Below are 21721 nucleotides of genomic sequence, written 5' to 3'. Positions count from 1 at the left end.
CGCAAGCTGTTATTATCCTTACAGCCCGTAAGTCGCCTCACGCGCTGGCTTTATTATTCACAGCTCATAAGACGCCTCGCGCGCAAGCTGTTATTATTCTTACCGCCCGTAAGTCGCCTCACGCGCTGGCTGTATTATTCACACAGCTCATAAGACGCCTCGCGCGCAATCTGTTATTATTCTTATTGCCCGTAAGTCGCCTCACGCGCAGGCCTTTATTATTCACAGCTCATAAGACGCCTCGCGGGCAAGCTGTTATTACTCTTACAGCCCGTAAGTCGCCTCACGCGCTGGCTTTATTATTCACAGCTCATAAGACGCCTCGCGCGCAAGCTGTTATTATTCTTACAGCCCGTAAGTCGCCTCACGCGCTGGCTTTATTATTCATACAGCTCATAAGACGCCTCGCGCGCAAGCTGTTATTATTCTTACGGCCCGTAAGTCGCCTCACGCGCAGGCCTTTATTATTCACAGCTCATAAGACGCCTCGCGCGCAAGCTGTTATTATTCTTACGGCCCGTAAGTCGCCTCACGCGCAGGCCTTTATTATTCACACAGCTCATAAGACGCCTCGCGCGCAAGCTGTTATTATTCTTACAGCCCGTAAGTCGCCTCACTCGCAGGCCTTTATTATTCACACAGCTCATAAGACGCCTCGCGCGCAAGCTGTTATTATTCTACAAGCTCGTAAGCCGCCTCACGCGCCAGCTTCATTATTCTACAAGCTCGTAAGTCGCCTCGCGCGCCAGCTTCATTATTCTACAAGCTCGTAAGTCGCCTCGCGCGCTAGCTTCTTTATTCTTTTACAGCTTGTAAGCCGCCTCACGCGCCAGCTTCATTATTCTACAAGCTCATAAGTCGCCTCACGCGCCAGCTTCTTTATTCTACAAGCTCGTAAGTCGCCTCGCGCGCCAGCTTCATTATTCTACAAGCTCGTAAGTCGCCTCGCGCGCCAGCTTCTTTATTATTTTACAGCTTGTAAGCCGCCTCACGCGCCAGCTTCATTATTCTACAAGCTCGTAAGTCGCCTCACGCGCCAGCTTCATTATTCTACAAGCTCGTAAGTCGCCTCGCGCGCCAGCTTCATTATTCTACAAGCTCGTAAGTCGCCTCGCGCGCCAGCTTCTTTATTATTTTACAGCTTGTAAGCCGCCTCACGCGCCAGCTTCATTATTCTACAAGCTCGTAAGTCGCCTCACGCGCCAGCTTCATTATTCTACAAGCTCGTAAGTCGCCTCGCGCGCCAGCTTCATTATTCTACAAGCTCGTAAGTCGCCTCGCGCGCCAGCTTCTTTATTATTTTACAGCTTGTAAGCCGCCTCACGCGCCAGCTTCATTATTCTACAAGCTCGTAAGTCGCCTCACGCGCCAGCTTAATTATTCTACAAGCTCGTAAGTCGCCTCGCGCGCCAGCTTCATTATTCTACAAGCTCGTAAGTCGCCTCGCGCGCCAGCTTCTTTATTATTTTACAGCTTGTAAGCCGCCTCACGCGCCACCTTCATTATTCTACAAGCTCGTAAGTCGCCATGCGCGCAGGCTCTCATTATTCTACAGGCTCGTAAGTCTCCGCACGCGCCAGTTTTATTACTTTCACAGCTCGTAAGTCGCCTCACGCGCCAGCTCAATTATTATTCTTATAGCTCATAAGACGCCTCTCGCGCGCAAGCTTTATTATTTTCACAGCTCGTAAGTCGCCTCACGCGCCAGCTCAATTATTATTTTTAAAGCTCATAAGACGCCTCTCGCGCGCAAGCTTTATTATTTTCACAGCTCGTAAGTCGCCTCACGCGCCAGCTCAATTATTATTTTCAAAGCTCATAAGACGCCTCTCGCGCGCAAGCTTTATTACTTTCACAGCTCGTAAGTCGCCTCACGCGCCAGCTCAATTATTATTCTCAAAGCTCATAAGACGCCTCTCGCGCGAAGGCTTTTATTATTCTTAGCTCGTAAGACGCCTCACGCGCAGGCTTTATTATGCTACAGCTCGTAAGACGCCTCTCGCGCGCAGGCATTATTATTATTTTAGCTCGTAAGTCGCTTCTCGCGCCAGCTTCATTATTATTATAGCTCGTAAATCGCCTCACGCGCGAGCTTCATTATTATTATAGCTCGTAAGTCGCCTCGCGCGCAGGCTTTTATTACAACATGTCACCATCATGAAGAAAGCCTCTCAAAACTCAGACAATAAAGACAAGGCCAAAGAAAAGGGAAAAAACCGCCTCACACCTTATAAAGTCCAGCGCTCCACCTAGACGCTTGCGCGCCCAGGAGCAACACTGGACTTGGGGGGGCTTGTAGGGGTATGGTACTAAAACCCGGTTCTACGACCCTAAATCTATTATGTTTGGCTTATTTCATTACATGGGCTAATACAATGTTATTGGGCCGAGGGGGTTTTGTGGAGGTAACCCTAACTGGGCTAGGCCCATTAGGGTACCATGATGGTGGCCATGAGACTCTATATAAGGAGGTCTCCACCTCCTTATCAGTGGGTCATGCTCAATAAGAGCCACCACCACTTTTTGTGTCTGTAAACAAGAAATCCTCAGGATATCTTAGCAGTCACCTCCACACCCCCGAAACCATTGCAGGTCTCAGCATTGCAGGTCGCAGGCGCAGCCGCTGAAGAAGAAGATTAAGACGTGGTTCGTTCATCTCGAAAATCCGTGGAAACATCGTCATGGATCAGGTAAGGTTCATTTCGTGCTTCGACATGTTCGTTTTAACTATGAGAACCTGCTATTAGTAAAATATTAGAGGTGAGCAAAAAAAAACTGATTAACCAAATAGAAACCGAAATATCCGACAAAATGAACCAAAATAACTGACCCAAACTAATAGCCAACAGTTCGGTTTGTTTATTTATTTGTGAAGACCGAAAGTTACGGTTTGGTTTTTGTGATGTCTCGTTACAAAACCGAACTGAACCGAACCGAACTTCAGTACAAAACCACACCAAACTTGTTATATGTTTGTTGTGGTATCTAGGGCCCATACTCATTATTTGGGCCAAAAGTTTTAGGCCCAAAAAAAATTTTCAAACCAACTTTTTGGGCCCAAGCATTTCAAGCCCAAATGCAAAGCCGAAAACCAACTCATAACTGAACTGAACCCATACATAAAATCGAAACCAAACAGCTTCCTAAAATTGGAATTTTGGTTTTGGTTCGGTTTAAACCGTAAACTGGCCTATGCACACCCCTACATGAAACTATGCTCCTTTTAGTTGTGAGAACCTGTTACCAGAAAACTACGTTGTTTTTAACTTTAAGAACGTAATTACTAAAAAAAACTACGTACATTTTAACTATGAAAAAAAGCACCTTAGTTTCGTACCCATCCGGGAACTTAACAACGAAGTCATGGGCATTAGCATCCTTAGCTGCAGCTTCAACATTGTCAAAAGATGCTCCATTCTTCCCAAACAATATGTTGTTGCAAACAGAATTGGCTCTTGATTAACCAACCCCATTTAGAGGACGACTCATACGAAAACAGCGTCAAGATTTTTTAAGATCATACAATGCATAGTTGGCAAAATAGTCTTCAAATAAACAGTTATGAGCGGCTTCATAATCTTGTTCGAGTGGAGGTGTTCATTTAAACGGTTGTGAGCTTTGACCATGTTCAAGTAAAAGTTGGATCCCAGCTCGAACCATAGAAACCATCAACTCATTTTCTAAATCCGAATAGGAAAAAATTTCTTGTGATGATTCCATGATTTTTTTTATATAAATTTGTAGAGTGGGAAAGATTTGAAGAGAAGAATAATAGTGTTTTATATAAAAAGTGTAGAAATTTATGTGATTATATATTAAAAAGTTTTATTTTTTTATATATTATTCAAAATATCCCAATGGCTAAATCATGTTCAAGGATTAAAGGTTTGGTGATTCAATAAAAGAAAAAATATATAATTTTTCACGGATAAATTTGTGTTTAGTTTTATAAATTGTTGATGCATTCAATATTTTATAAAAACTACATAGTTTAAAATTTGGAAAAAGTTGTTTAAAAATATCAAAAGAATGTAAATACTGTTACAGAACTTATCTTATGGCTATCTTTACTGACAGGCATCAATTCTCATTACATCCCATTAGGATAATTAAATAAGATATTTATTATATTTTCAGTTTCAAGATGTATGCTGCTATATGTATATGTCTCAATGTAATGGTTAAATGTACACATGAATGATATGATCTTCCTCTCTACTCTCTCTTGTTTATAGCACGTTATCATTGCGTTAGTTCGTTATTCTTGTTATTATACAACAACCCTATACAAATTTGTTTCGTATCGATTTGTGTGTTTTGTTGAAGACTGGAGTTCAGCAGCGTAGTAAAAAGCTAATCAAAACATCCAACGGCGGCTATAATTCATAAGCCATCAGGAATATGTAGCATCCAACTATGTGCATCATCTAACATGTGATTAAGGTACTAACTTAAAGTGATTATGTTTGATATTTTTTGTTTCGAGATGGTTAACGTATATCTGATAAACAAGTTGATATCAATACTGAAACAGTTAAAAGACGGTTATTGAGAATCAGAGACGGATCTATGTTATGTTCAGTGATGAGAAAACCTCAATTATACTTAGCTCACGTTTATATAAAGACGTCTAATTTTAGATATAGGTATATAGCGCTACATAATTTGGATCGTGTTTTTTAACCTCTTGGGATCCAAAGTTAACTTTTTATTTTCACTCACTCTATGTAGAGCTAAGGGGGTGTTTGGGATTCCTTATTTTGTCTCCTTATAACTTTTCATTAAGTTAATAAGTTACAAAAGTGTAATTTATGAAACTTTTCCTTTCACAACATAAGCAATCTCAAGCACCTTATTACTTTTCAAAAAGTTTATAAGTTATAAGTTGGCGAAAATAAGCAATCCCAAATACCCCTTAAATCTACAACCATACATTTTATATAAACGTGGACTAAATATAAATAATACATTTCTCTCACTAAACACAACATATGCAAACATTTTCTTAACTATATTTGTTCTTTTGGTTTTTTATCGTTTACATATTAACCAATTTAAACGAACACACACTTTTATCATATAAATATAACTAGTTCTTTCTCCCGCGCGTTGCCGCGGAGACGTAAAGACGTGAAAAAACAACCAACATTGAAACGTTAAATGCATGAAAAAACAACCAACGTTGGGACGTCAAAGATGGTCTTTGGATTAACGATTGTGAATATACGGTTAGTTCTCTAGTTTGTAAATGACAATAAGAATAATAACAAAATGACATGCAACAAAGTAACTAAATCATTTTTCAAAACTGGTTCAATCTCACTCTTGCCTTTCCATTTTAGCCATGCAACCCCAAGAGTTGCTTTTGTTTGCTTCGTTATGTACAAACCTTCTAGTGAAGTCATCCAAGTCAAAGTCTAACTCACCAGTCATAATTGACTTGTCACGTATTAGAAGAGTGAAACAAATATGAAAGTTTGCTTAAAATGATTGTACAGGTAGCTTCAGCAGGCGTACATTGATGAATAGTATTTTCTCCTTACAATCAAATGATACTTTTTAATATATATATATATAATATGAGTTTATTCATCTCCTCTTGTCACATAAATTATTTTTAGTAGTAAGATATGAACATAACACATGGGCACATGAGCATTATATGTGTTGAATTGGCAAAAACACTTTCGCAATGTATTAATTTGATATGATTGTTTTAAAGAAATCGTTTTATTTGAGATTCCAGATGACCACATAAGAAAAATGTCTTGCCAGTATTTTTCTCAAGTATGTAGTGATATATTTGTATATCTAAAATTAGATCTTTTTATATAAACGTGTGCTAAGTATAAGTAAAGTCTTTCTTTTCACTGAACATAACATAGATCCGTCTCTGACTCTCAATAATACCGTCTTTTAATTGTTTTGGTCTATGTTGGTATCAACTTTTTTTTATCAAATATACTTTAATCATTTCGAAACAAAAAAAATCAAACATAATTAATCACTTTAATTAGGGTTGTATATAGACCAAACGTTCAGCGAATAGTTTGTGAAATGTTCGACAGGAAGTTTGTTTATGTTCGTGAACCGTTTGTGAACACATTCATTTCCTTAATAAACGAACATGAACATAAAATCTTGTTCAATAAGTTTCCATGAACACATTATTTCCTAAACAAACGAACATAAACAAAGCCTTGTTCGCATTTGTTTGGTTCGTTTACAACCCTAACTTTAATTGCTTTACTTTGTAATTCATTTTTGGTAAACATGTAATATTAGTATAAAATATATTATGTCATTATTCAAACTAGAAGGGTACAACTAGTAATATTAAGCAAAGTTAAACCCCCCCCCCCCCCCCCCCAAAATCATGATTGAGTATATATCTATAATCTATATAAATGAAAACCAATTGAGTCACCAGATTTGTTTGATTTTTAATGGTAAACTCTCATTGATTTAACCCGTTTAAGCTTTCAATTTCGCGGGTTATGGGTCTCCTTATACCCAGATACTCACAAACGGTTCATAACATCTATTAGATAACCCATTATTATTTGTGAAACCCTAACAAACACCAAGTTCTCTCATCTTCTACAATAAAACCCCGTCTTTCAGCCACTCTCCTTCCTGAAACCCTAAATCGTAGTCTCAATCACCCTAATCACCGCGGGTCATATTAACCACCATCGGATTGTGGCATCGACTTATATGGTGCCATCACTTCTTGAAACTAAATGGGGATTCAGTTGTGGTATTCAAGGGAGAAATTGAATGATGGTGAAATCTCTCTTTATATACACCAGAGGAGTAAGTAATATTACATATGATATTTGTCTTTGATGGCGACACACTGGAGGCTGGGGCTATATATTATCACTGCTACTATCAAGAGCTGAACTCATAAACCTAAATAAAGAACTTAATATAATTACCAAACCAATTCAACCATTTTCATCATATCTGGGTATTGGGGAGGTCGGCATATAGAAATCAGACACAAGTAAAAAAAAGAGGAGACGCAAGCCAAAGGAGCCACCCTTGGTGGTGGCTAGGGTTTCGGGAGCCAGAAAAGAAAAATAAATAGAGAAGCAAGCAAGAAGGCAACCAGGTAAATTAATTTAATCAGGTTTCCAGACTAGTAGCTCAATTAATTTAATTTCTTTTTCGATGAACCGTAATACTTGTTTTATCTTTGTTTCATCGATTATTATGATGGGCTAAATTGTTATACTGCCTGGGTTTGGATGAGTACTTTTTAGACTTGTTTTATTTTTAATTTTGGATCATTATTGATTGGTTCATGCTTTGGTAAAGTTTTTATTTTATTTGGTTGTGATGCATATGCGTATTTGGTATTAATTTATGATCAATTTATTGTTCTATATGCGTCTTTGTGAATGTCTTTCATGTATGGATGCATGTTAGGTTGTTTACTGTGTGTTTACAACTAGCTTATGGCTTATTGCGTATTCCATAGGAACGGTAACCGAGAGTTTAGAGATACCTTATATTCTGCCACTTGAGAGACCGAGAGGTAATTAAGTGTCGCCTGTTTTGGTCTTTTGCGGGTTTGGGTAGTAATTGCACGGGAGTGAGTTACCCTAGATTCCCTTTGATTCTTACAGATCCAAATTATAAAAGAATTCAATAAGAATACAACTTTACACCTTAGGGAGTTTTGTGATTAGAGAGACCGGGAGGTAATTTAGTCTTTGGGTACCTTAACATAGTTAGGTAAGGTGAGACCGGGAGGTGAACCGAACCATTAAACCGTTGAGCTTACATGATATTTAGGGTTCTTAGGTATTGTTGGTGACACCAGGAGGTGATCTAGCATTCTTTAATTATTACTTAAGTTTCATATTTTTAGAATCCGGTTACCAATCATAAATCCAATTCCCAGAGCTTACGAGTTGACTAATAGGATTCCTTGCCTAGGTAGTTGTTTCCACTATTTGAGTTCTAAACCGATTGTCGGTGTCTAGTTTTAGAATAAGTATTATTTAGTTTATATTTAATAATTAAATAACACAAAAATCAATTAAATTTATTTATTTAAGTTATTAGTCAGAGTCTAGTTTAGGTGTCGCTAGTGTCCTTTGGGTTCGATATCCGGACTTCATTAGGCTTTACTAAAGTTGATAGGTACACTTGCTTGTCTAGTGGTCTAGCATTAGAATAATCTAGATTTATAAATTTAAAACTAGAGTGTCTGGGTTATGTTAAGTTTTATAGACCGCGTTCAGCACATCAGACTACTTCAACGACACACCTACATTTAATGACGCTACGTTTCAACGTCGTTTATTTTTGCGCATCGTAGGAGATTTGGAGCAAGAGTTTACGTATTTTCAACATAAACCCTACGCAATAGGATATTTAGGATTTACCACCATACAAAAGTGTACTTCGGCGCTACGCATCCTCGCATACGGCAACACGATTTACATCAACGACGAGTATTTCAAGATGACTGAGAAAATGATGCGAGACTCATTGGAGAATTTTTGCATCGGTAAAATTTAAATTGTTTATATCAATTACAGTTTTTAATATAAATATTTTTTAATAATTTATTTTTATAGGAATAATACAAATATACGTTGGTCGTTATCTAAGGATTCCAACTTCAAATGACCTGACTCGCATATATGATGTACACGAAGGCAAACATTTTTTCCTGGCATGACCGGGAGTATAGATTGCATGCATTGGGAGTGGGGCAACTATCCAACCGCATGGCGAGGTCAATACACTCGTGGTGACCATGGAGTACCAACAGTTAGTCTTCAAGCCATTTGTTCACACGACCTATGGATTTGCTCAGCCTACTTTGGCTCTGTCGGGTCCAACAACAACATAAACGTTGTCAACGCGTCCCCTGTTCTAGAGTATTACATCAGCAGAAACATACCGGTCTTACCGTTTTATGCCAGTGATACCTTATATCGTCACGGATACTATTTGGGAGATGGGATATATCAAGAGTACTTGATCATCGTCAAAACATTTCAAGACCCGATCGAAGAAAAAAGAGAATACTTTAAAAAGAAGCAAGAATCCGCGCGAAAGGATATTGAAAGGTGTTTCGGGGTTCTAGAAAAACGTTGGCATTATATACAAAACCCATGTCGTGTATGGAAGATGGCAAAAGTGAGCGATGCCATGTATACGTGTATCATATTGCATAATATGATTTTAGAAGACATTGGCAAAGCAATATATCAACACTATATACCAGGAAGCATTCCAGAACAATTCCCTGAACCAACCACACAGCAACGAACGCAAAACATTCACGAGCTCACATCAAGTGAGATACATAACCACCTTAAGGCGGATTTGGTTTAGCACGCGTGGGATAATCGTCCCGTTAAAGTAGACGAGGAGGAGAACGAATACGAAGATGAATAAAAGGAGGAAGACGAAGATAATGAATGGATTAATATTTTTATATGTATTTTTTATTTTATTTTTTTGTGTTTTTTTATTTTGACTATAATTTATATTTCTTTTATTTAGTTAATTTAATAAATTTTAATAACTTAAATGGTTTTTGTTTGTTTAGTTTAATTACAAAAATAAAATAATAAAAAATGGTGACGTGGCACTGGAGGGGTTACAACACTATTACACCCCAAAAACAAATCCCTACCATTTGCTGACTGGGCGCCACGTGTCGCAATTCGCCCAATTTGTAGCTCCTCCACTACACATAGCCTAAGTATAAGATGCATTATGTCATTATTCAAAGTAGAAGGTATAGGTAGTAATACCCCCAACACCCCCCCCACTAGAGGTGCACAAATCGGTTTTTTTGAAAAAACCGGTTCGGTTATTAACCGGACCGGTTTTTTTTATCCAGAAAAAAACCGGTTCGGTTAATAACCGGACCGGTTATTAACCGGTTTTTATTGCTGAAAACTCAAACCGGCCAAACCGGTTTGGACCGGTTTAAAAACCGGTTAGAACCGGTTATTAAACCGGTTTTTTATAACCGGTTTTTAATAACCGGTCTAACCGGTTAACCGGTTTTTTTTTTTTTTTTTTTTTTTTCTTTAGGGTTTAGGGTTTAGGGTTTCGTTGTTAGCATTCTTTGCTTGGAAGATTAAAAACACATAACTTTCATTTATAGCTTTTACATTAAAAATACAAACATTAAATCGTTATCGCATATTCGTAACTCAAAAATACAAACATTAAAGAATGCTTAGACACGATTACATTAACAAGTTGATGTTTGTTACTCATTTTCTTCGCTACCCGATCCCGAGCTATTCCTTAGGTAATCGTCGTACGCGGCTTCTTCATCGGTCATTGGTTGAATGTGTCCTTGATTGACCTCGTCTTCATACAAGGCCGCCTCATAGTCCATTTCCCCCTCGAGTGAGCGTTGATGTTGTGCCCTGTCTAAAGAGTCCAAGTAATCCTTGTAGCAAATCGACATCTCTACAGCTGCTGGAGTGAGTCGAGTCCTCCTAATCGATATAACCCTGCCAGAAACAGAAAAAGCAGACTCCGAAGCTACCGTGGAAGCTTGGACCGTTAGTAAATCTTTGGCCATGGCGGCGAGGATCGGAAACTCATCCTCCTTACCTCTCCACCAAGCCAGCAAATCAAGACTTCTAAATTCATCCGGAGTCATGTGTTTCACAAAGTTGGTACCACCATACCTTCCAAGTTCACTGCTTGGGGTGTTTACCCTTTGACGTTTACCGGCGTCTTCCCAAATCATGTAGTACATCCCCATTTCAAGGTCGGTTTGGGATTGGGATTGGGCAACAGCTCTTAACGAGTCATGAATTTGGGAAGACGACCCGTGTTTTGTAAGGTAAACATCATACATGTTTGCCAATGTGGTGTTGAAATCATTCTTTAAAGTTTGGCTATAATAGGGGTTTTGATCGTCGTTTAACCCTAGCTCATCACAAATTTTTTCTATTAAAGCTTCAACACCACCAACATTGATGCAAGGGTTTAACGCAGCCGCACAGGTCAAAACAGCGGGTAGTTGTTGAAAATATTTTATAAATTTTTCTTTCATTTTTGCACCCATATCAAAATAAGGTGCACCCCTACAATGAATTTCAGTCAACTTTGTGCACATGACAGCAATTTTTGGTAAAGCAATGGGGCTTGTTGGATAGTAAACCCCGGATAAACTAGTTGTGCAAGATTTAAAAATTTGAAGAACCTCCGTAACGATCTCAATCAATAACCAGTTTCTAGGATCGTACGGTGCACATTTACCCCTACTTGACATTATTTGATGAAACGCAACTAGTGATTCTTTTTGTTGGATGGCTTTCTCAAACATATCACAAGTCGAGTTCCATCTTGTTGGACAATCCCAATTGGGCCCCAACCATTGACAATTAGCTTCATCACAAAATTTTTTGTATCTTGAAAATGTTTTATTGTTGCTAAAAACATCTCGTAACATTCTTTTAAAATTGTTTCTTTGCGTTTCGATCACGTTTAACCCATCTTGCACGGCCAAGTTGATAATATGTGCAATGCATCGGCTATGAAAAAACGCTCCATCACAAATAGGTTTATACTTTAATTTTAAATGGCCAACCGCGGCCGTATTGTTGGACGCGTTATCAAACGATATTGAAAAGATTTTATCTTCAATCTTGTATTGTCGAATGACTTTATCCAAGAGTTTAAAAATATTTCTACCCGTGTGCGGGTAATCAAACAATTGAAACGCAACGGTTCGTTTCATCATTTGCCACGACCGGGGGTCAACCCAATGAGCCGTCACACAAATGTATGAGTCGGGCGAACCATTAGGTACCGACCACACATCCGTTGTTAAGTTCACACCAGTTTGTAAGTTTGAAAAGTATGAAATTAGTTCGGATTTAGCGTTTTTCCATGCTTTAAGCATATCTCTTCTAAGGGTCGAACGACTTACGTGTTGGTAGCGTGGTTGAACATACTTTTGCATCATCTCCGTGAATTGAGGGTTGTCGAAGTGGTTGAAAGGAAGTGATTGTTGAATCACAAAGTTGCCAAACTGTTGACGTACCGCTTCAAGGTCGTACGTAAACACCGTTCCTTGATTCGTCATCTCCGGCTGCGAACTACTTCCGGATTCGTCCTTCAAGACCTTGCAAGAGGGCCTTTCTACATGAGCTCTTAAACTGGAGTTTGCTTCTTTGTTATAAAACTTCAAACAATGTTTGCATCTAGCTTTTTGGGTTCCGTTAGACATTTCGCATAGGTCGAAATGTTGCCAAATATCTTGGTTTCGTTTCGTGGGGATGACCCGAACGACGGTTTCTCCCGTGTTCGAGGCACCCATGTTGACCGATGAAGCAGCACTTTGGGAGGCCATGATAATCGACTACGAATTAAGAGTGGTATACTCGAGTATGAAATAAACGACTACGAAAGAAGAGCGTTTGGAGTTATAATCGCGTATGAAATAAACGTTTAGAGCTTTTGGAGTTGTATAATCAAGTGTGATCTAACCAATACCCAACCTAAACTATATATAGATGTTTGTGGGGGTAAAAAAAACCAAAAAAAACGGCTAAAAAAACGGGCAAAAAAAAAAAAAACGGCTATAAAGCCGTTTGGTAACGTTCGAAAACCGGTTTAACCGGTTAACCGGTTATTAAAAAACCGGTTAACCGGTTTTTTTATAACGGCTATAAACCGGTTATTTTAAAAACCGGTTAACCGGTTTTTTAATAACCGGTTATTAAAAAAAACCGGTTTTTTTTATAACCGGTTATAAAACCGGTTTTGGCTCCAAAAAGTATAACCGATACGTAAACCGGTTACGTAAACCGGTCAAACCGGTTTTTAAAAAAACCGGTTTTTAAAAAACCGGTTTTCCGGTTAACCGCCCAAACCGGTTCCGTAACCGGTTTTTTTGAACACCTCTACCCCCCACCCCACCCCCAAAAAAAATTTCCCCCTAAGTATCATGGTTGAGTATGCGTTGACAATAAAAAAACAAAAGAACATAAATTGTTAAAGGGGAAAGTGAATACGGTGCTGTCCACCGCCTAACCTTACACGAAAAACACATCAAAACTACGTAGTTTTGATGTTAAAAAACCCTAAAACTAATGGAGATAGAAACACGTACATGCGATCACATCTCTCTCAGTTGCTTCATTGAAAACCTAACAACAACCCTAGGTCATTCCAGTATGTGGTGATCGGAAAATAACAAGGACGAAGATGGATGCAGTAGGGCGTGCAACAATTAATCATTCAGACATGACGGTATTTCTATTTCATATAGCTCTTGAATGATTCTTAAATTTTAGGTTTTCAAATAATTGACCAGGTTCTTGATTATGGTTGTATTTGTATTTCTCTACATTTACTAAATCAAAAGGTGATCACCTAATCATAATCAGTTCTTAAATCAATAAGTAACATCAGCATAGTAGTTAATCAATCTTAATAAGTTCTTGGCCTACTATTCAATAATAAAGACTGATATGATCCGATTATTGTTTATGAGATATGTATTTATTAATGTTTTGATTATTAGCATTCCGTGTTCTGAAATTCCGTTTTTTGTTGATACAGGACGTCCACGCCTTAATGGATTTAGAAGTTCAATCAGAGAAGGAAGATCACGAAACAAATTTGATTGAACATATTGATGCAAATGGGTATTTGGCCATAAATAGCGTTCCGATGTTGAAGTAGAGCAAACAAAAGACGTGTACCTGGATTTTGGAGTTGAAAAAAAAATAACAACTGAAGTAATCGGACATGTTTTTGATACTCCTGATGACGCATATACTTTCCCCTATATAAAATGTCTAGTTTTAGATTTAACCTTATATAGAGTGAATGAAAATCATGTAAATATAAAGTTAACTTTATTGCCCAAGAGCTTATAAAGCACGATCCAAATTAATCTTTATATAAATATAAATGTGGGTAAAGTATGAATGAGGTCTTTCTCTCACTAAACACAACATAGATACGTCTTAGACTTTCAACAACACTATCTTTTAGTCGTTTCTAGGACTGTAAGCAAATTGAATGTTCAATGAATACTTCGTGAACTATTTAGTGGGAAGTTCGCTTACATTCATTTAGTTTAATGAGCAAACATGAACAGAGGTTGCGCTCGTTCATTTGTGTTCATGAACGTGCAGTAGCATGTTCATTTATGTTCTTTATGTTCGCTAGTTAAAGGCTCGTTTTATATTTTCATGATACTTTATTTGTAATAACCAACATAACATTTAAATTTTATAATTTTATAGTTTATGTTTAGCTATTTTTCGTTGATGGTTTATTATTATTATTATCATTATTATTATTATTATTATTATTATTATTATTATTATTATTATAGTCTTGCTTTAACTAACAACAAAATCAACTGGTGATTTTCTGATATTATCATAATAAAATCGCTGATTGTTTGAAGATTATGTTTATGATTGTTATTATTAATTCTACGGTACCGAAAAAAAAAAGAAAAACGAAATTGGCATTTAGTCAGTTTTCAGCACACTCGTTACGGACCATAAATAAAACAAAAAAAGCAGGAAAAAAACAACAAATGCCTTTTATCAATACGTTGTCACCAAGTAAGCCCAAATGAAGTCCTTGCAACACTAAAACTCTTAATTATTACCATTAGTAATAGTAATTAGTAATAATACTAGTAATAAAGAGTTTTTGGTCAAATACAAATTAAATTAGCGTGTTAATTATGCAAATCAAGTATAATAATTATATATATAACATATTGTAATTATATTACAATGCAATTACATAATTACACTACTTGATACTAGTGTTGTAAAAATCATGACTAACCGCCGATTAATCATATGATTAATTGTCTATTAATCCTGATTAGTCCCGATAAATTTCGATTAATCTCTAGTCCCCACCTCACTGCCTAACTAGCGATTAAAATATATTACAAAAGTGCTTGATAGCACATTTTTAAATTTGTACATTATCTTTCCCATGTTTATAAAAACATAAAGGTATATTAGTTTTTATTAGTCCCAACCATCGTCTTTTGGTCGTTGTCGGTCCCAACTAATGAATTGGCTGCTGACGGTCCAAATTTTTAAAGTATTTGTTCCCAGCGGTCCGTGACTAACGAAATTTTAACACCGTTAGTTGCAGGTCGCTGAAAAAAACATTTTGGGTTTTAAAAGTCACAGTTTTTCCAGAATACACCACCACGGCACCGCCACCACCACCAATTGACTCGCCACCAACCGTTTCCGAGGATGGTTCTAGGGTTCCAACGACCTCAATTATTGGGGCTTTTATTAAAAAAAAAAATTCCTAAAGGTCCGATACAAAGTTACAAAGATGTTAGGGACAAAAATGTTGAGTTTTCAGGCCAAAAACGTTTTTCTGACGACTTGCAACTAACGTCGTTAGGATTCTGTTATTCGTGGACCGTTGGAAGCAAATAAGTTAAAAGTTGAACCCGTCAGCAGCTAATTCTTTAGTTGAAACCAACATCGACCAAAAGACGATAGTTAAGATTAATAAAAACTAATCTATAATATATATAAACGAAAACATAAAAATCTTACGTGTCGCGATGTGGTCGCTCCCCCTTTTTTTGGAGTCATCAGATTTGCTTGATTTTTAAATGAAGGCTTCTCATGCATTTGACCCGAATTCACAGGTATGGGTCTTATCAAACCCAGATATTTCTTAAACGGGTTATAATATCTCATTAAATTAAAAATCAATCTCACCAAATATTTTATATAAAAATCATATATGGTGATACTAAAAATTAATATATGATTTATTTAAAAAAAGATATATATTATTTATAATTATAAAATCAATTTTATAGTAAAAAATAAACGAGTATTGGGTCTCATCAAATCTATATAGCTTTTAAACCGGGTTATAACATCTCATTTATTTGTGAAACAATTTATCATCAAACCATAAGTATATTATTAACTTTTATACAATAAAAAAATAAAAATTTAAAAAATAAATAAATATTAGAAAGAAATAATATAAAACAACCCCCGTAATACGGGGGATAAAAACTATTCTATAATATATATAAACGAAGACATAAAAATCCTACGTGTTGCGATGTGGTCGCTCCCCATTTTTTTGGAGTCACCAGATTTGCTTGATTTTTAAATAGAGGATTTTAATGCATTTGACCCGAATTCATCGGTATGAGTCTTACCAAACCCAGATATTCCTTAAATGGGTTATAACATATCATTAAATTAAAAATTATTTCACCAAATTATTGATATAAAAATCCTATAAAATAGGATATAATAAAAATTAATATCTTATTTATTTTAAAAAAGATATATATATTATTTAAATTATAAACCAATTTGATAGTAAAAAAATAAACGGGTTTTAGGTCTCATCAAACCATAAGTATATTATTAACTTTCATAAATGTTAGTTATAATTAAAAATCCAATTTAATAGTAAAAAAATAAACGGGTCTTGGGTCTCATCAAAACCATATAACTTTTAAACCGGGTTATAACATCTCATTTATTTGAAAATAATTTATCATCAAACAATAAGTATATTATTAACTTTCATATAATAAAAAAAATATAAATTCAAAAAATAAATAAAATATCAGTATATTGACACAGTGTTTACTTACTCTTTTGAAGCCCTAATTAATAATAATAATAATAATAATTCCGGGAGGCAGGCAGCATAATTGGAATGGCGAAGACTCTGATCGGAAGTGAGGCGGCGGTGGGAGGTTTAACTCCGACGAGGAAGAGAGACTACAGAGTCACCAACAGGTTACAGGAAGGCAAACGTCCCATTTACGCCGTCGTCTTCAATTTCATTGATTCTCGTTATTACAATGTCTTTGCTACCGTCGGTGGTAATCGGGTATAACTAATTCATTAATTACAGTCAGTGTATTTTTTTTTTAATTTAATTAGGGTTTATGATTATTTAGTAAATTAGGTTTTTATTTTATTATGGGTTTTTTATATAGAGATTGGAGAATGAAATTTGGTAAATTAGGGTTTTTTTAAATATTTTGTTAATTTTATTTTTATTATGGGTTTTTTTATAGAGACTGGAATTGTGGATGATTTAATGTTTGTCAAATGTGCAGAAAGTAATTAGGTTGCAGTTGGAAGAATATTATATTTTTGAGAATGTGTTTATGCAGTTACTTATCAACATGTTAGTCTTTAGCAAAAACATGCATAAATGCAGTATGTGTGTGTGTGTATTATTTGAAAAGGCTCCATGATTAGGATATGTGCATGCATAGGTTTTCTAGGTACAAAAGTTGAGAATTGCAACATGCTCCCCAAAAACTGAAACAAGTTTATAGTTTAAACATGCTATTGGATGGTCTATATCAATTTGTCTTTCACCAAAGCATCTATGTATGTATATGTGTGTGTGTGTGTGTGTGTGAATCATGTGCAAAGAGACTGTATATGGGAAAAACAAAGCTTAAATAATTATTGAGTAGCATCTTTGTACTAGTAACTGTATTTCTTCTTGGAAAAAGACGAATAAATTCATTAAATGAATGAATGCCTTTAATGATAACATAAGTAATTACCAAACAGACTAATCCCTATAAAATTGCAAGTGAATTGAAAATACATGTTGATAGATTTCTCATTTTTTCAAACTTAGGACATCTTCATGTTATGTCTCTCTCTCTCTCTGTATATGTGTATGTGTGTGTATACATACATATATTTTTATGCATAACGTTGACCGTTTGATGTGAATTATCAGTATGCTCCATGTATAAACCTATTATGTGTTGTGAATTTCTTCTACTTTATCTATAACTAGCAAATAGATAATTGTATTTCTTCTTTGAAAACAAGAAAAACAGCTGATGGCTAAAAGATGCTCACAGATAACTTAATTAATACTAAATAGACTAAACTACTCAATATTTCTATAAAACATGCAAGTGAACATGGAAAAAGGTATACATCTTTATAGATTTTTTTCAATGCCCAAAATGTGGAGTAGGTACATGCTTGGTTTAAAAATGCACGATGCACTGCTATTCTCTGATACGGAGATGATGCCCTCTAAATCGCACAATGCGCCATGCGCGTGGTGCGCTCTGATGTGCACATTTCTGAGTTAAAGTGAGAGTCTACATAGATTACTTGTACCTATGCATGCGCTACCTGTACACATAGAGTACTTATTTTGGTTATACATAAAACTTCTTTGGTGGTACTAGAGCTTTTGTTCTTGAACTTATTTGTTTTAAGCTCTTTTTTTAGTCTTTAAAGGTTAACAAGTTAAAATATTAATTTTAAACACCTCACATATGTGCGCTTCATGCATTTTGAAACCAAGGGTACATGATGGATTTTGTTCAATCTTTGTATAAGTATCGCCTTGCTATATATACTATGTGCATAACGTTGACAATTTGATGTGAATTTTCTTGTTAATTTTATTGTCTTCTGTTTTGACTAAATGAAGACGTTTCTACTTTCTAGGTTACTGTATATCAATGCCTTGAAGGTGGTGTAATTGCTGTACTTCAGTCCTACATTGATGATGACGTAAGATGAAACTTTTTCTGTTAAACACAACCTGTATTATTGTGAGCATTCAATTTTATTATTGGCAGAAACCTAAATAATAAACATATATGAACGAGTTCTGTATATCTATGTACATATTAGATCAGAAGGAAGAGTCTTTCTACACTGTGAGTTGGGCTTGTGATGCTGACGGGACACCTTTGCTAGTAGCCGGAGGAATCAATGGTATAATCCGTGTCATTGATGCGGGCCATGAAAGGATACGCAAGGTTAGCTTCACATTTTTGTTTTTAATTTTATTTCCACTTTTAATTATCTATATGCTGCAGAGTTTTGTTGGTCACGGAGACTCAATAAACGAAATTAGAACACAAGCACTAAAACCTTCTCTAGTGCTTTCTGCAAGTAAAGTAAGTCTCGTTTCAAATTTATTATTCTTTTAATATGCAATTTTCTAAAACTTAATGAGTTGAATAGGATGAATCCGTTCGGTTGTGGAATGTTGAAACTGGAATATGCATTTTGATATTTGCGGGAGCTGGTGGTCATCGCAATGAAGTATTGAGCGTGGTTAGTTTAAACTGCAGTGGCATATGCATTTTTTTAATACTTTTGTTTATTCTATTACTAACATGTAACAAAGGTAGAATTGGATTGATTTTTTTTTTTTTTTTTTACTTTTTTTTCTCAGGATTTCCACCCTTCAGATATATATCGTATTGCCAGTTGTGGAATGGATAATACCGTAAAGATCTGGTCAATGAAAGGTACAATCTGTTATTGGAAAAATGTTTTGTTCTTTTTAAATATTTAAACCCTTATTATGATTTTTGGACACACACCATTGTATAGTGGCAATCTCAGTCTTTGAATAAAACAATTTAATGTGCATGCATTAACAATAGACTTTAGGCAAGTCTGAACATGTTTGACTCAGTGTGAGATTAAACATAACCCAAATCTAGTCATTCATATATAGAAATGTCCAAAACATTGTAATTATGATTGAGGTTCTTGCAGAGTTTTGGACATATGTTGAGAGATCTTTTACATGGGAGGGACTTCCTTCGCAATTTCCTACAAAATACGTGCAGTTTCCGGTTAGGAACTATTCTTTTATTTTCATTTGCACTTGGCTTTTTCTTTACTTTCAAACATGTTTAAACTGAATTCAACTTATTCAGGTGTTAATCGCTTCAATACATACAAATTATGTCGACTGCAATAGGTGGCTTGGTGATTTCATACTATCTAAGGTGAATGGCTCATACAAATTTGCAGCGTCCACGTGTTTTTTCTGTGTTGGCTTGTTTAAAAAAATTAAAAAAATAGAATTTTAATTTTACATTATATTCATTTTTGGTTATGATTCTAGCTCTCCTGTTCCTGTTACTATTCTATTATTATTTCTTTTTCCTTTTAGGAAAGGAACATAAGGTTGTATATAAATTTAAATAGGAGAAAATAGCATGTTTTTCTCAATATATAATCCTATTATACTCCCTCAATCCCATTATAAGTGTCCAGGTTTGAAAAACACAAAGTTTAAGGTGGATTGAATGATTACTTTTTTTCTTACCAAATGACAATAATGCCCTTGAAAAGTGGGTCCATCAATATTGTTTATTAATGTTAGTTGTGTGTGTTTAAGGGTAAACTTGGAAATTGGCTAATAAATTTTGAAAGTGGACACTTGTAATGGGACAAATAAAAAAGGAAATGTGGACACTTATAATTGGACGGATGTAGTAATTCATTTTTATTTGTATTTCTTTTAGAGTGTTGACAACGAGTTCATATTGTGGGAGCCAAAGATGAAAGAGCAGTCTCCAGGAGAGGTTTGATATCTCTTTATTAGTTTTTAAACTTGCATCATATTTGTCGTACTATTTATAATATGTATGATAATTATTTTTTTCAGGGCACGGTGGATATTCTTCAGAAATATCCTGTCCCCGATTGTGACATCTGGTTTATAAAGCTTTCGTGTGATTTTCATTACAATTCAGCAGCTATAGGTATGACGCTTCGCTTAATGCATAAATGTTATTCATGGTATAATAATTTAAATAAAACTACAGTTTATGTGAATCCCGGGTCATGTTTCTGAAATAGTTATCAAACCGATACGTTGTTTTTGGCTGTACCATCTCTAATGGGTCAAAAAAATGTATTACTAATATGATATATTTGCTGTAGTATGTTTAGTATTTTACTACCTATGCTTATTATATGAATCTAAAAACAGACAAGATGTTGATACCAGGGAACAGGGAAGGAAAAATCTATGTATGGGAATTGCAGACAAGCCCACCGTCTCTAATTGCTAGGTTTGATTACTATTTAGCATCGTCTCATGATTTAACTTTTTATGTGTGAAACCGATTCAACGCTTGATGTTATTGCCACTTCGTGTCAGGTTATCTCATGTTCAGTCCAAATCTCCCATCAGGCAAACTGCCATGTCATTTGATGGAAGGTATATCCATGTGACCATTTAATCGTTATAGTTAAGTTTTGTTAATATGTTAATTATAGTGGGTACTCATTTGAACACTTTTATAAAATATGTCTCAGCACAATTCTGAGTTGCTGTGAGGATGGCACCATCTGGCGTTGGGATACTGTTGCAACCGCGTAGCTTGTATTTGTTAACTGGCCATGGTGTACATGTATAGCTTTTAAGCAATGTTGTTTGTTTTCATGATGAGGTGGTATTTTATTTTTTCGTTCTTTTTATTTAAATGTACCTTTTGTGTTTGGGAACTTTATAGTATGCAAATGTAGCTGTGCAACTTAACACGGTTATTGAACCTTAATCCGAACATGTCATGTCTCAACCTGAATGAGTTTAACAAACGAATGACATGTTTACCTGCTTAAGCTTAATTATTGACAGAAGACAAAGTGAGTCGAAAGTGGTGTTAAATATTCCGTTAGTTGGGAGTGTTTCAGGCTAACGAGTGAAAGTTATGAGTGAAGTTGAAGTAGATGATGGATAGGGAGTTTTACATGTTTTTTACATATATTCAGATATTTATAAAATTACAAGTTTTAAAACAAGTTAGTCGAGTTGCCATATTTTTACCATGTGATTACAGTGTTGAGCGATTTACAACCCATAAACAATCAACGTCGTATCAGGTCCCGTTGTGTGAGAACAATGTGTCATAAACTGTTAGCTC

General features: G+C 35.8%; 1 protein-coding gene across 1 annotated transcript; it reads left to right on the top strand.

Annotated features, from left to right (window-relative positions):
- Nucleotides 1-16704: 16704 nt before the first annotated feature.
- On the top strand, nt 16705-21332 carry LOC143557871 (polycomb group protein FIE1-like). Its single transcript, XM_077046840.1, has 13 exons — nt 16705-16881; nt 18489-18554; nt 18683-18805; nt 18866-18946; nt 19014-19106; nt 19228-19303; nt 19557-19636; nt 19721-19792; nt 20315-20374; nt 20458-20554; nt 20803-20866; nt 20956-21015; nt 21114-21332. The coding sequence occupies exons 1-13, from the start codon at nt 16705-16707 to the stop codon at nt 21175-21177; spliced, it is 1113 nt and encodes a 370-aa protein (XP_076902955.1). The 3' UTR covers nt 21178-21332.
- Nucleotides 21333-21721: the final 389 nt, after the last annotated feature.

Source organism: Bidens hawaiensis, unplaced genomic scaffold, assembly GCF_021521415.1.
Source record: "Bidens hawaiensis isolate Kalapana, Puna unplaced genomic scaffold, B.hawaiensis_p1.1 tig00019208_1, whole genome shotgun sequence".
In the NCBI taxonomy this organism is placed as follows: Eukaryota; Viridiplantae; Streptophyta; class Magnoliopsida; order Asterales; family Asteraceae; genus Bidens; species Bidens hawaiensis.
This window is presented reverse-complemented; position numbering and strand designations above follow the sequence as displayed.

Bases quoted from the DNA above. Each gene is read 5' to 3' on its own strand.
- LOC143557871 (XM_077046840.1), top strand. From the start codon at position 16,705: ATGGCGAAGACTCTGATCGGAAGTGAGGCGGCGGTGGGAGGTTTAACT. The intron at 16,882-18,488 runs GTATAACTAATT...TCTACTTTCTAG, and splicing joins CTACCGTCGGTGGTAATCGG to GTTACTGTATATCAATGCCT. The intron at 18,806-18,865 runs GTTAGCTTCACA...TATATGCTGCAG, and splicing joins GCCATGAAAGGATACGCAAG to AGTTTTGTTGGTCACGGAGA.